At 46.2% G+C, this 13,844-nt stretch overlaps 1 protein-coding gene across 1 annotated transcript; it reads left to right on the top strand.

Moving 5' to 3' along the window:
• Positions 1-285: 285 nt before the first annotated feature.
• AQP3 (aquaporin 3 (Gill blood group)) lies at positions 286-13,534 on the top strand. Its single transcript, XM_010073279.1, has 6 exons — positions 286-461; positions 9,481-9,607; positions 9,778-9,915; positions 11,409-11,527; positions 12,287-12,504; positions 13,233-13,534. Exons 1-6 carry the CDS (start codon positions 354-356, stop codon positions 13,399-13,401), a joined length of 879 nt encoding a protein of 292 aa, XP_010071581.1. The 5' UTR covers positions 286-353; the 3' UTR covers positions 13,402-13,534.
• Positions 13,535-13,844: the final 310 nt, after the last annotated feature.

The following is a 13,844-nucleotide window of genomic DNA, read 5'->3' as shown; positions in this document are numbered from 1 at the left end:
GGCAGAAATGGCCCCATGTTTTAGGTGGTAAGTGACAAAAACCAGCAGGGGTTTTAGCAGGACATCTTTACTACATTCAATTCCTTCTTCTGAAACTCCTGAATCCTTCGCTCACCTACGTGAGGAATAAAGAAAATGAAGAAAACCACCCACTCTGTCCCACACCGAAAAGGAGGAGAAAAAAAAAGTTGGGTTTGAAGAGAGGGTGGAGGGGGTGTGGTTACCCAGGAGGTGTGTCAGGCATCACTGAACTTACTTATAAGCAAAGGCAGCTGTGGTGGGGAAGAAACCTTGCTGAGGCTTTGTCAGCTGCTGCTCTTCCCCTGACACTGCAGAAGGGTGCCTCTGCTGCGATGGGAAGGCAAAAGGACATTCTTGCTACTATTGAGGACCACCTGAGGATCAGAAGCAAATTAGTCAGACAAGCGCTGGCTGAGTGTCTGGGGACACTGATTCTGGTGGTGAGTCTATGCTGTGGCGTGAGGATGACCTCTAACCCCTGGGTGTGGAAGAAATTGTCCTGGTGGGCTGAGGGGCTGAGCTGCTGCCAGAATTTGTACTGGGGGTCAGCCCAGCCCCAGTGCAACTTGCCCTGTGGGGACTAGAGAAGTTTTTACCCACAGCAAAAAAATTGATGCAGATTGCCATAGGATGAGTTTTGGGGTTGCTGGCAAAAAGGTGGGCTCTGCAGAGCTTGGCAGGTGTTTGGGGGCTTTCGTATGTCTGCAAAGTGCAGGGAGCAAAAAGTCTGTGCAAGCAGCAAGTGTTTTGCTGGAGTTCGCACAAACTTCCTTTTCATCTGCCCTGGAGTATTTTCTTGGCACTGAAATACTTCAAGTGTTATCATCGGGGGAAGTGAAAGTTTTTCCTCACCTTGCTTTGTTTTCCTTCTGCATGCTATGGAGAAGAAGTAGCCAGAATTTAAACTGGTGCAGTTTTTTTTGCTGACAGCTGCAGGGTCTTATCAGCGGGGCTGCACGATGCTGCAGCAGCTTGTGCTGCCAGCTGATCGGGAGCTTGCACTCACCATGTATGGGACAGTGCTGAACTGTCAGTTGATCTGTTTTTAAGTGGTGAATGGCAACAAAACTCTTCTGCCTGCTTTAGTGCTCCGTTTCCAAAGGGATGGGATGTATGGGATAAAGCAGGGTAGACATCTGTGTAAGTGACTTAGTTTGCAGATGTTTTGGGCAGCCCTTTGGCTTGAAGTTAAAGGCAGATGTGAAGAGCTAGAACAGTTGTGCATGAGGAGCGGGGAGCAAATGCCAGTGTAGCAAAAATGGGACAGGGATATCTGGCTTTGGGTATTTGCATCCAAAAATGCAGGACTGCCCAATGGGCCACAGGTTTGGTGTGTTGATATTGCATCAGAAATGAGTTGGTGTTCACACAGTGAATATCTGCAGGTGAAAGTTCGTCCGAAGTCGTGTAAACCCAGAGCAATCGTGTAGGTTTCAGTAGAGTGACTGTGGGTCTACACCTCTCTGTAACTGATGGCAGGAATGTTTGGGGAGACATCTAATAGTTGGAAGAACTGAAAACAGAGGAAGGCTTGATGAAGGTGCATGTGCTCCTGGGGACAACCCAGGAGGACAAACAAGATTCTTTTTTGATGAGGAAGTGGAGGCTACTGGCTCTTGTTTGGAAGGATAGGGGACTCTGCTAAAAAGCTGCCACTCTTAAAGCAGCCCCACACAGTGTGATGGTTTTATCATCAGAGTGACCCAGCTTTGGTGATTTGCAAACAAGTCCTGTTGATTTTTCAGGGAAGGGTTATTTGGGACTAAGGTGGGTAGAAGCTGATAGGAAAGTGATTAACAGGTAGAAAGTTGCTGTCTATGAACTGCTGATATTGCTGCACTTAGTCTCAGGATTGAAGCAAGGTAAGACTTGTAAGGAGAAATAATGACTCCAGCTAACCAAGTTAGTATTGCTTGAGAAAAAAGGCAAGCCTTTACCCATGTTGATCTGAGCTTTCAGAAGGACTTGTGATCAAAAAAATTTTTTCTTCTCCAACTGTATTAGTTGCTACAATAGCAATTACTTTTCCCTGTAGCCTTACTGCTCTGGGGCTGAGAGGAGTTGGGCTGTGCTCAGAGCGTGAAGAAGGGTTTGGTCCAAAATCATCACTAACCTCCAAAATGAGGGTGGGTAATGGGCACCCATCAGCCAGGCTGGTTGCTGCACTGGCGAAAGTGGGCAACACATGCCTTGACCCTTGTGATCACCACATCTGCTTTGTTTTAAAGTGTATGTCTGTAAATGTACAAGCAGATCTCTCACTTTGTTCAGGTATTCCTGAACTGGTGTCTGGGAGCAAAGAAAATACTGGTTTTAGCAACACACTGCACTCCATCTCACAGGTCTTGTAAAAGTGATCTGGGATCTCCTGCATCAGCTCTGCAGTGGGTGGAGGGCTGTGGGTAGTCTGTGTTCATGTGGGAGAGGGTGGGGTGGGCTGGTGGGAGATAGGGGAAAGTCCCACACAGTGAATGCTCCGGGGTTATCAGCGGGCAAAAACAGGGTATTCAGAGAGGGAAATGGGTTCCAAGGGAGCCATATGGCTCTGCTGGGCATTGATCCCTTTCTACCTTTGAGCTCTCCCAGTCTACTGTTAATGAAGTGACACAGATTTTATTTATTTTACTAAAAAAATTGTTTTTTCCTCATCACCCAGATTCCACTGCATCTTTTTATTATATCATGTGCCTGAAACAGAATGGGCATTGAAGTCGCCTTTTTCCCCTGTCAGGTGGTCTGGGTGGTAGTTTGAATTGAGTAGTCCCAGGAGAGAGATCCTCATTCTGTCTGGAACAAAAGTAACCATTTCTACTTTGCAAAAGTTCCTGCTGCCCACCCAGCCAGCCGGCTGAGCTAGGTGGGAGTGCATTTAGCTGTGTCTGAGACTGGTAAATAGCTGCCATGGGGTTCGGACAATAAAATAACACAAGGAAAGACCTGGGACCATTAAATTGTCTTCACAGGAGATGGAGTTTACTGAACACAGATATGACTAGAACAGGGCAATATTAGGGATGGATTAGAGGTTTGATATAATTCACACTGAAATTAATTTCCTGAGCTGAAGGGAGCGAGGCTGTTTAAAGTTTCAAGCTTGCTTTAAATTTCACAGTGTAATGTAAACTTGTCCCACCGTGGATATTGGCACAGCTTCAGCTGCCTTCCCTCCCCCCTTTTGCTTGCATAACGACTGCAGCACTCTCAAACTCTTCTCAAGCAAAGCTATTTCAGACCCCTGCGAAGTCTCTGCCTGTAAGAATTAAACTTGTGCTTGATTTTATTTTTCTTATTTTTTAAGGAGGTTGTAAAGGTAGCAGAACATTAAAACAAAATGGTGCCTCTTTTTTAAGATAAGAAAAATAATCTAGCTAAAGTAGCCAAGCCCTGAATAGTGCAAAGGCGAGGTGCTCTCTACGTGCAAGCTGCATTTGCTGAATACAGTACCTTGCACAACATGTTTTTAGTCTGCGGGTAGTGTCCTTACTATTAGAAGAACAGTAATGCTGATTCTACCTTTCCTCTGATAATTGAAATTACTTCCCCCCTGCCTCAAAATGTACTTTCTGAGTGGTACTTTAGGTTTGAACTTTATGCCTATGTCAGAAGCACCGCTTGCTGGCGGTAGTTAAGCAAAGCAAATGCTGAAGGCATTTTCCAAGTCGCTTGCTGGTTGTGTTATTACTGTAGCAACTCGCTGAACCCAGATTTCCAGGGGCTGGTCTCTTGTGCTTCCCTTAAAGGCCTGATCTGTTTGCCTTGCTCTGCTGGCTGTAAATACCACAGATGTCTCTGTTTGGTTTTTACATTTGCAGAGGTAACTTGCTGTTTATAATTGATTTCCAAGTCGGACTGTGATTCACTGCTGTAGAGGCACAAAGGAAGAACAAAACAATTCTAATTGTTTTTCAATCTGTGCTGTCTTGACTTTGTGTCCAGGTGGAAGCTTTTTGGGGTATGAGTGTGCTGCAGACCACAGAAACTAAGTGGCAAAGTCGTTGGGATGATCCAGGCACAGGGAGCCTCATTTAACTGTTGGCAGCGCAGAGCTTAAAGTCACCGCTCATCCCGCAGCCATCCAGGGCAGCACAGCAGTTCCCACAGTTGTTTTTTGATTTGTGCCAATACTCTTGAACTCAGCTTGTTGCATTTAGAGAATGTGATTTTTTTTAAGTTTTAAATTTTTTTTTAATTTTAAAAATTTATTTTCCTTCCAAGCTTTCGTAGGCTTGAAAAGGGGCTGGAAATCTTTGCTGTAAGCATGTCAACTGCAGCTGATTCTTCTTCCCTGCAAAGTGTCTGTGCTGCTGGGTATGGAGGCATGGGAAATGGCAGTGCTGCTGGTCTCCCTCACCCGTCCCACCAGAAGGAGTCGAAGCTCTTGATTAACTGTCCTCCCTGGCTGTCCCTGTGCAGGAGCGGAGAGGTTTCGCCTTCCTACAAACAGGACAGCGCAGGCAGCAAGACTTGCCCTTGGTGGAGAGGCATCGTTTCCCCAGGAGTGCCCAACCCTGTGGCCAAAGCCCCACCAGAAGTATGGGTCTTTTTAAGAGCTAAAGCCTCCTGATCTGAGGGATATGAGGGATATCAGAATAAGTGTTTTTGCTTCTGTGTGAGTGCATTCTCTCTAATGCCCACCTCCTCTGCTGACGGTTGCTCAGGTTCCATGGGCTGAGTGCCTCTCGTCTCTCCATCTTTTTTCAGTGTTGTTATAGCATGTGATGTATGTGCGACATAACTTTCCTTAGACCCTCTTATCTCTCAAGTCATGCAGCTCTGCCTGGCTCCGGGACAGAAACAGCCGTAACATGACAGACCATCTGCTTCCCCATAGGACTGCTTCTGTCCAGGATGGCTCCAACTGTGCTGGACAAGAAGCCAGCCTGTGGGGTTTCATGTTTCTCCTAGCTTTGCGAGTTGTAAATGATGACGGTGCTTCTTGCACTGGCTTTGTGGCCGGTGGAGATTGTTGTGGCTACAAAGGCCATGGAGTTGAGGAAGATCTCTGCATGCTGCTTGAGCAGAAACAGCAATGGGGATGGGTTTGTCTTCGGATCCACCCAGCTGGGTCCTGCTCCTTGGCTAGGGCAGCAAGAGGCCATGGGGGAGACTTACACTGCCTTTAACCTTTTCTTCCTTTGAGCTGCAGAGAAGGAGTTGGGAGATTGTTTTGAACTGGCTGTAAAGTGATAGTCCTCTGTCCCTTCCTTCTCAACCTCCCACCTTGAAGGGACTGTAGGATAGTCCTAAGTTTCACTCCAATATGAAAAGAGGTGTCCATTTGTGTGTCTAATGCTTAAAATCTTCCATCAATATCCCAGGGTCTCTTCCTTGAGAGTAGACCTATGGTTTGATAGCCCATCTGGCATCTTCCCTACTAACCAGAGGGCAGCAAAGGCTAAACAGGTTAGGGTAGATTTACAGCAGGCTCCTTGCATAATCCCTGTTTATTTGCTAGCTGAAGAGAAAAGTTGTAATTCAGGTAATAACACTCCTCCAGGGCTATGCCAGCAAAACTTTCCCATCTTGATTTAGAGATCAGTCTGTCTGAAGTCCAAGAGTGAATGCATCCAGGTCTTTTGTGTTGCACCTGAAGGTGTGAAAAAGCACCAGCAAAGAAAAGGGAAGCAAGGGAAGAAACCTGGCTGTTGTGCAGGGGAATGCTGAGTACAACCTTCCTCCTGAGCTCATGTATTGAGCTGCTTTTCACAAGGTCTGCCTATAAACTTGGGTGGCCTTGCTTCTTTATTAGCTTTTTCAACATTTTTTGCTGTCCAAGGTCCTTTCCTACCAGCTCTGGGGCTTTCTTGTGTCCAGCTATTGAGGCAGGGTATTTTTACCTTGTGTGACAAAGCCAAATGGCCATTCTCCCTCCACATATGCCCTGGATACAGGGAGTTTAAGGTTTCCCCGAGTATTAAGTTGTACCTAGCGATATGCTAGCTTTTCCTGGTTTTGTTGCTGCTGCTTCTGACTCTCCCTTCACTTGTACAGGCTCTGGAGTTTGTCAGCCCCTCTACCCTTGAACCAGTTCAACTTGTGGATTCTGCAGAACATGGACTTTGTTATTTTTTGGAGTGCAGGGAGTTGGATCAGCTTATGAGGAGTGAGAAGCCTCCCTATTGGCAAGGAAAGCCATTAGATCTGCTAGAGCCAGTAAGATGAAAGTAGGGAGCAGGCTTCCATTAACCTGGTTAATGGGTGCATTGACCTCTATTCCTAGGAGAGTAGCTTTAGTACATCAGAGTAATGCTTTGTTGCAATGATTTTATTAGCACTTTAAAACTGCTTTTGAACGTGGCTACTGGCTCATGAGGGTGTAACAGTTGACTGTTGCACGCACTGTCATGAGAGGTGCTAGCCTGGATTTCTGTTGGCTGGGATGTTCTTCCAGTAAAAGGGTGTTCGAGGCAGGTTACTAAAATCAAGAGAATGAGAGGTTATCTTCCCTTTGGGTCTGCACTGCTGTCTCCTGACCATAGTGGTATAATAGTGCCTAAGGACTTTTATATCCATTGCATGGACTTAAAAGCCACTGGGATAAATGCTGAATTGCTTTTATTTGACCTTTTTTGCCTTTCAACTCAAGTTAGCTGCTCCTACACGCTCCTCTGTGAGTGCTGGAAGAGGAAGACTTAAAAAGTGAAGAGGGTCTCCTGACTTATATGGCCTGTGAAAAGGAATTGGAAGGAAAACTGCAAATAGCAGAAGTGGAAATGGTGTGATTAAACATTGCAATAGTCATTACCACAACAGAACACTCTAATGTTAAGCCACTTGCCACAAAAGCGTGGGTTAACATGATTTGAGCTGGTTCCTAAAAGTCAAATACCATGGATGGATATAATGCATGAGCATGTATGTTCGTGCTTAGTGGACTGCACTGGTGTAGGATGGAGTTGCCCACATGCATATCAAAGTTCAAACCTGTCCCTAAATACTCGTTTTATCTGCTGAGTGTCAAGTTTTCTACCGTTACGCTGAATTAAGCCAAACAGTGCTCAGGGCTCATCTGATAAATAATTGTAATGCTCCTGTGGAGTGGCTCCAGGGTGTTTTTGCATGGGCCATAGACTCTCTTCTGAGGAAAAGCTGGAGAGCTATTGCCAGGTGTAGGATGGGGGAGAGGAGGATGGGGAGTAACTTCTTGAGAAATGGCAGAGCTGGCATTCCTCCAGATTAAGGGGAGACCTTTGTGGGTGAATAGGCAGAGGGGAAAGCTTTACTCTGTGGTTTCTGCAACCAAAAGGTATGTGGCTAACGAGCCAACCCCCATCCTCTTGCAGAACTCCCAGTTCTTTCAGAGTGAATAACTCAAATACCTTCATCACTAGGAAGAACCTGGGGTCAACCCTGCCAAACTCAGATGCCCACTGCAGTTTTTTGTGGACTCATCCCCTCTCCCTGATCAGACTGATGTGTTGCATGGCCTTTGAGAGGCAAACACCATGGCTGAGTACTCGTTCCAAACCTCTGTGTAAAGAATGCCGGGGCTCATCTGATGGAAGGAACAGATGTCACCCTGGCCATTAGCCAGTGTTTTGTTGCTCAGTTGGAACTTGGAACTATGCTTTCTTCAGTGGTTTGGGCATAGTTGGGAATGACAGTTCTGTGTGCTGCACAATAAAGAAGATCAATCTTTTCTGCCTTTGCCTGACTGTCTTCTCTGCCATGGTTTCCCAGATAGGCAGTGTGGGGTTAGGACATTGAAGGGGCTGTTCTGACTGCACCCAGTAGAGACTAGTGCTGGCTGTCCTTGTTATTAACTAATGAGTTGTACAGGTTCCTTTGTTTTTTCTACACAAGGCTCTGTGTTGGGGACCTGGCCTCTGGTCAAGAGGCACCTGTGTACAGAGTGTCCACCTCATGAGTCAGCCTGCAGCCTACCTGGCTGCTCCTTTCCTAGCAGGCTGAGTGCAGTGTTTGCTTTATTATTAATTCATCAGTTGTCACGGGGATAGGAGGGGATGAGTTAGGTGTCTTTTGGCTTTTCCCCTGATCCCCTGGATTGTGTATTGCCCAGTGGGCATGTCCAGTATTGGCAGGAGAGGTGAAGACAGCTACCCCTGCTGCCTCAGTGCCTATTTGGTGGCTTATCCCCTAGGAGCAGATACTGCCTCTGTGGTAATTGAGTAATTCTGGAATGATGGAGTTCACAGAAGCAGAAAGTCTTGGTGACCGTGTAGGTACGGGCATGTGGTTAGAAGAAATAAGGCAAGCCTTGATCCCTAGATTTGAGGTTCTCAGGAGCAACTTGTCATCCCTGTCCTAGTTTAAGGATGCTCTCAGTATCTCCTCATGCCTGGTATAAACCAAGAATCAATTCAGGTGGAGTCTGTGGAAGATACAAGCATACAGGTGATCAGGATGAAGGCTCCTTAAATTACATGTTGGATAGTGGAAAGACTTGGCCAAGCAGAAGGCCTTCAGTTGGATGAGTGATGAACTGAACTGCCAGGTGAAACTGGTTTGGGTTGTTAAGGGTGAGCCTAAGAAGGATGGCTTTTCAATGTGGTTGGGAGGAAGGATCACCTGTTTGGAGTAAATGACTTTGAGCAAGAGCACATGCCTACCTTAGCTACTAGGAAACATCCTTTATCACCCAGCAGTGAACACGCAGAAACACCCCAAAGTGCTTGATGCACCCCTGATTTGGGCAGAAGGCCAAGCCTCTGGCTGTGCTGGTGGCAGGCTCCCTGTGGAATCTGGACTTTTCTGGATGGTCCTTGTGCGATGTTGGTGCTGCAGAGACAGGCCAGCTGTGTTGCCCTGATCCTTTCTTAAGTGATTTTGCCATAGGAAAGATGTGGGTGGTTTGGGATGGTGTGGGCCATGCTCAGAGTGCCCGCAGCAGAGAGTGTACCTTGGGGCTGGGATGACTGCAGATACCTCAGCTGAAGGAGGCAGCTCCAGTTCCTCGCTGTCAGCCAGTGCCACCTGAAAGAGAACTCCATGAATGTCAGGCCGATTATGGCTTTCTCCAGGCATGTCTGTATTTCCAGGCATTAGCAAAATTATTCCCTGACAGCCTATGAGCTGTTTTGTCAAACAATTATTATCCTTTTTTAACAATAAGGTACCCAAATCCCTCATCTAAACAGTTGCACTGTAAATACCTCGATCCATTATGCTATTTGGCTGATTCTTGTCACCTGTCACCTTAAAATAAAGTGGTTGGTCAAAGACCTCCAACCTTCTGTGGTCCAATCTTGCTTTTGATTTTGGTCCTGGTTTTGGTTTCCCCTGCCAGGAGATAGGCTTGTGCTGTGTCCTTTCTCCTTCCTTGCTGTCCATAGAGATAACACCTAGATACTTCGACAAAAGGTTGAAGCTTTGAAAGCTTTGAGTCATGGGTGGACTGTGATGGTGCATGCAGGTGTAAGTGGAGCATCTGCAGGCATTCATCAGCAGCTTTCCCTGATGTGAATCAGAGAGGGTAATTTTAACCTTTTCTCCTCCTAGCTCTTTGGCTGTGGTTCCGTTGCACAGATCGTGCTCAGCAAAGGGACTCATGGAGGTTTCCTAACTGTCAACCTGGCCTTTGGCTTTGCTGTAACACTCGGCATTTTGATCGCAGGACAGGTATCAGGTACGTTGTGGCTCTGTGTGGGCTGGATTTTGCTTGTGACAATTATTGTATAGGTCTAGAGGGCTGTACTTTTCCTGTGTGGCACTGGCATAGAAACCAGTGTCCCTTGGCTCATCTCTGGGACCCAAATTCTGCTTGTAAAAGTACACTAACTACCAACATTTCTGCAGGTGGACACCTTAACCCAGCTGTCACTTTTGCCATGTGCTTTTTGGCCCGGGAGCCTTGGATCAAGTTACCAATTTATGCCCTAGCACAAACCCTGGGGGCTTTCCTTGGAGCTGGCATAGTCTTTGGGCTGTACTATGGTAAGTGCAGAAACCTTGTGTGTTTGCTGGGGTGAGACTACTGCTTTGTGACTTACTGCAGGGAGGCTTGTTTCCAGATAAGAGAGAAGCATTTTCTTGCAGAGCAGAAATCTGAGAAACTTCCTTACTGTGTTTCTTGGAGGGCTTTCCTGTTCTCATGATGATGTTCAAGCCTCCTCAAATCAATCTGAAGGCCAACCAGCATTGTCAGTGTGTGAGTCTCTGTCCTTGAGTAATGACCGCTAGACCACTGGATGGCCCCTCTTGTTTTCTACTGTCTGGACTAAAACAAATATTTCAGAAAGGCTGATGAAACACTAGTAGTGATGGGGATTTTATATCTGTACATTGTTCCAGAGCCATTTTATCCTTCTTGGTTTAAAAAAAAAAAATCAAGACTTCACTGTGGATGTCTTCTGCATTGTCTTTTGTTAGCTTTCAGACAATGGGACTTGTAGCAGTTTTTGCTGCCCTTACCAGTGGTTCTGCACCTTGGAAAGCAACCTGTAAATCCAGTTCCTCATGCATGTGTTCCTCCTGAGTGGTGTTCCTCATCACAGGGCAGTGTTCAGTGGGCAACAACTTACTCTGTGCTGGAAATTGCTCTTCCTCAAATATCAAGGGTGACATTTTGATTCAGACTTTGCCTCCTGATGTCTGTTTCTGGCAATAGGAGCAGTGTTCCCTGTAGCTGAGCAGAACATCTGTACCACTGTAGTTTCCACCTGAAGGGAGGAATCTGCCACCCTAGCACTAACACCAACTGCTTTTCACTTTATAAAGAAGCAGGGAGACATACCTGTCTCTCTGTAAACATCAGGACTCCAGTTCGATACCAGTTGCTTCTGCAGTTGGTGGGCTGAAGTCACCTCTTCAAAAGAGAGTTAATCCCTTTTTAGCTGCCTAAACCATGGAAGAGCTACCTTCAGAAAGTGTCTGTTTTTCTGTCCACTGACTGTGGAGGGAATCTAGACAGCCCACCTAGGTTAGTTACCCAGCTTCTACATGGTGGTAGGCAAGGGGCTGACTGCTCTACAGGGCATACTTGAGAGGTGAAACTAATTATGTATTGGCTTAGAAGGAAGTGCAAGATCAGCCCAGATCCTGTTTGCTGCAGATCAGATTGATACCAAGACAGATACCACAGGCATTTGGGTACCTTTGGGAAAGGTTTGGAATCAGCTTAGTGTTTATGTTTTGGTTCTTTTTCCTGGTACCTGGCAAACAAGAAATGTTAGGAACTCATGCCATCTGACTGGTAAAATGCTATGGTGGATCATGCCCTAAGTTTCCAAATGAGTGTCAGCAAATGGTTTTGCAACACATGGCAATGGGGTGCTCAGGAAATTCTGTCTCAATTTTCATGGCTCTGTGGAGCCTACGTTTTAGTGATCTTCTCAAGCAAGGTCCTCTCTCTGCTGCATGTTGGAAAATGACTGACCTCTCTACCTTTTTTTTTCCTTTTTTAAAATTTTTTTTTCTCCCAACTCTAGATGCCATTTGGGCCTTTGGCAATAACCAGCTGTATGTAACAGGACAGAATGGCACCGCTGGTATCTTTGCCACCTACCCATCTCAGCATCTGAATGTTGTGAATGGATTCTTTGACCAGGTAGGAGGGTACGGGGAGGATGAAGGTGCATTTGAAGAGGAATATTCTGGGGTGGTTCCAGGCCTCTCTTTTAGTTAGAGAATGAATTGCAATTTAAAGAGAAGGTATCCAGAAATGTTTTTAGCACTGACGCAGGTATCTTACTAGCCCATAGGAAGAACAGAGCCAGAAAGGACTCTTATAGCAAGAAGACAAGTGTTAGGGGGATTAACGGGTGGTACAACATTGGCCAGGACACCACTGAAAAGGATACAACTTGCTCTCAGCCCCTAAAGAGCAACAGAGTGAGGAAGGAGGGCTCTTCCTCACTCCCACTGAATTACTGTGACTGTTGCACAACCCAGAGGTCAACTGGGTGTCGGGTAGTGGTTGGTGTTGGAGGTGACTGTCTCCTCCTTAAAGTTACCATCAACAACAAAAGGACAGCAGCCACCCAGCTGTGGCAGATTGGAAGCAGGTTCAGGAAGATACCTTCAGCTTTTCTGGCTGCTCAAACAGTTATTCATAGCTCTTCTGTGGGTAGGGGGAAAAAATGTGAGCTTGACTGAGCCTGTGGGCTGCCAGGAAGAGTATGTTCCACTCTCACATTTCTGTGGGTGCTCAGTCTACTGTGGTCTGATAATGCCATGGGATGTCTTAGTGCAGCTTTTCCAGTTTAGAGAATAAGTCCTAAATGCATGGGAATTCAGAGGAGTTAAGTAACTCAGAATTTAATCCAGATTAATCTTTTCTTTTCTTTTCCTTCCCTTCCCTCATCAGTTCATTGGCACTGCCTCCCTGATTGTTTGTGTCTTGGCTATTGTCGATCCCTACAACAACCCTGTCCCCACAGGGCTGGAGGCTTTCACAGTTGGCTTTGTTGTCCTCGTTATTGGAACCTCTATGGGCTTCAACTCTGGCTATGCTGTCAACCCTGCCAGGGACTTCGGGCCTCGTCTCTTCACAGCTATTGCTGGCTGGGGCGCTGAAGTGTTCTGGTAAGTGCTTGGCAGTGAAAACCTTGTGAATCAAGGGGAAAAAAGTTACGAGTCCACAGAGGTGGTAGCTCTGGCACTGTAAGACTCTTAGTACCCATGAGGTATCTTTGGATTGTATAAATGTTTTTAAAAGACACTGTTTGCTCTGCTCTGACTTCTTAAGAAATGGTGGAAGCTGTGTGTTTTCCAGTGGTGAGAGCAAATGACATAACTTTGCTATCAGGGAGTAGATCCAGGAACATCCCTGAGAAGTTTGGGTGCACCTTGAAAATGAGCCTATCATAATTTTTTTTTTTGGTGGTAGAAAATGGAAGGGGTTTGTACTTGGATTTTGTTGTTGGTGGAGACAATTAAGAGAGTCATGAGCAATACAAGCTATGTGCTCTTGAGGGCTGCTTTCCTGCAAGCAGTGGGAAGGAAGTGAAGGTGCCTAGTTCAGGCACTGCAACTGCTTCTCTCCTTTCTTGGTGGAGAGACAGTCTTGGAAGTGCTGAAAGTAGCTGTTCTGTATTGCTTGTCACCTCAACTTGCAGCAGGGGGCAAAATCTGTCTTGAAGATTGCTGTGGACATGGGAACGGGGAGCAGGAGGCAGGGGTACTATTGTCTTTTGCAAGTCAACGGTGATGTTTGTAGATTACCAGATCTTACATTGTTTCAGATCCAAACATGAACATCCTAAGGCTTATGCTGTAGTTCTTACCTTGTGCACTTTCTTTTTGTTTTCCAGGACTGGTAAGCAGTGGTGGTGGGTTCCAGTTGTTGCTCCTTTCCTTGGGGCCATTGCGGGAGTGATGGTCTATCAGCTGATGATTGGATGTCATGATGAGCCTTCTCCCCCTGCCTCTGAGCAGGAAACAGTCAAGCTGGCTAATGTGAAGCACAAGGAAAGGGTCTGAGGAAGCTGCCACCCAGATGTGGCAGACATTCCTTGCTCAGGACTGCAGTTGGCAAAGAGGAAGAAGGAATTAAGAAGAGCTTCAAGAACAACAGGAAAAGTTTTCTTTCCTGTTTTCAGATATTCTAGGTTTTTGTGTGTGTGTGTGTGTATCCCTGATGCATTTGCTTTAGGCCTTTGCCTGCAAGCCTTTCCCCAAATGTAGTATCATGTAATCTTTCCCTTGTAGAGTTGGGTTGAGGACTGTAGGACTTGGGAGAGAAGTGGGCATTGCTGTCCAACACCTCCAACATGGGCCAGCTGTGCAGGAATCCAGTGCTCTTTTGGGCTGTGTTTCTGGCCTTGCCTGTGAGCTTGGCAAACTGCTTCCTTCTAAACCTGATGATGCACAACTTAAATTGTTTTGCTAGCATGCAATGGAAATTCCTACATCCCAGAAAAAAT

Source organism: Pterocles gutturalis, unplaced genomic scaffold, assembly GCF_000699245.1.
Source record: "Pterocles gutturalis isolate BGI_N339 unplaced genomic scaffold, ASM69924v1 scaffold10042, whole genome shotgun sequence".
Taxonomy (NCBI): Eukaryota; Metazoa; Chordata; class Aves; order Pterocliformes; family Pteroclidae; genus Pterocles; species Pterocles gutturalis.
This window is presented reverse-complemented; position numbering and strand designations above follow the sequence as displayed.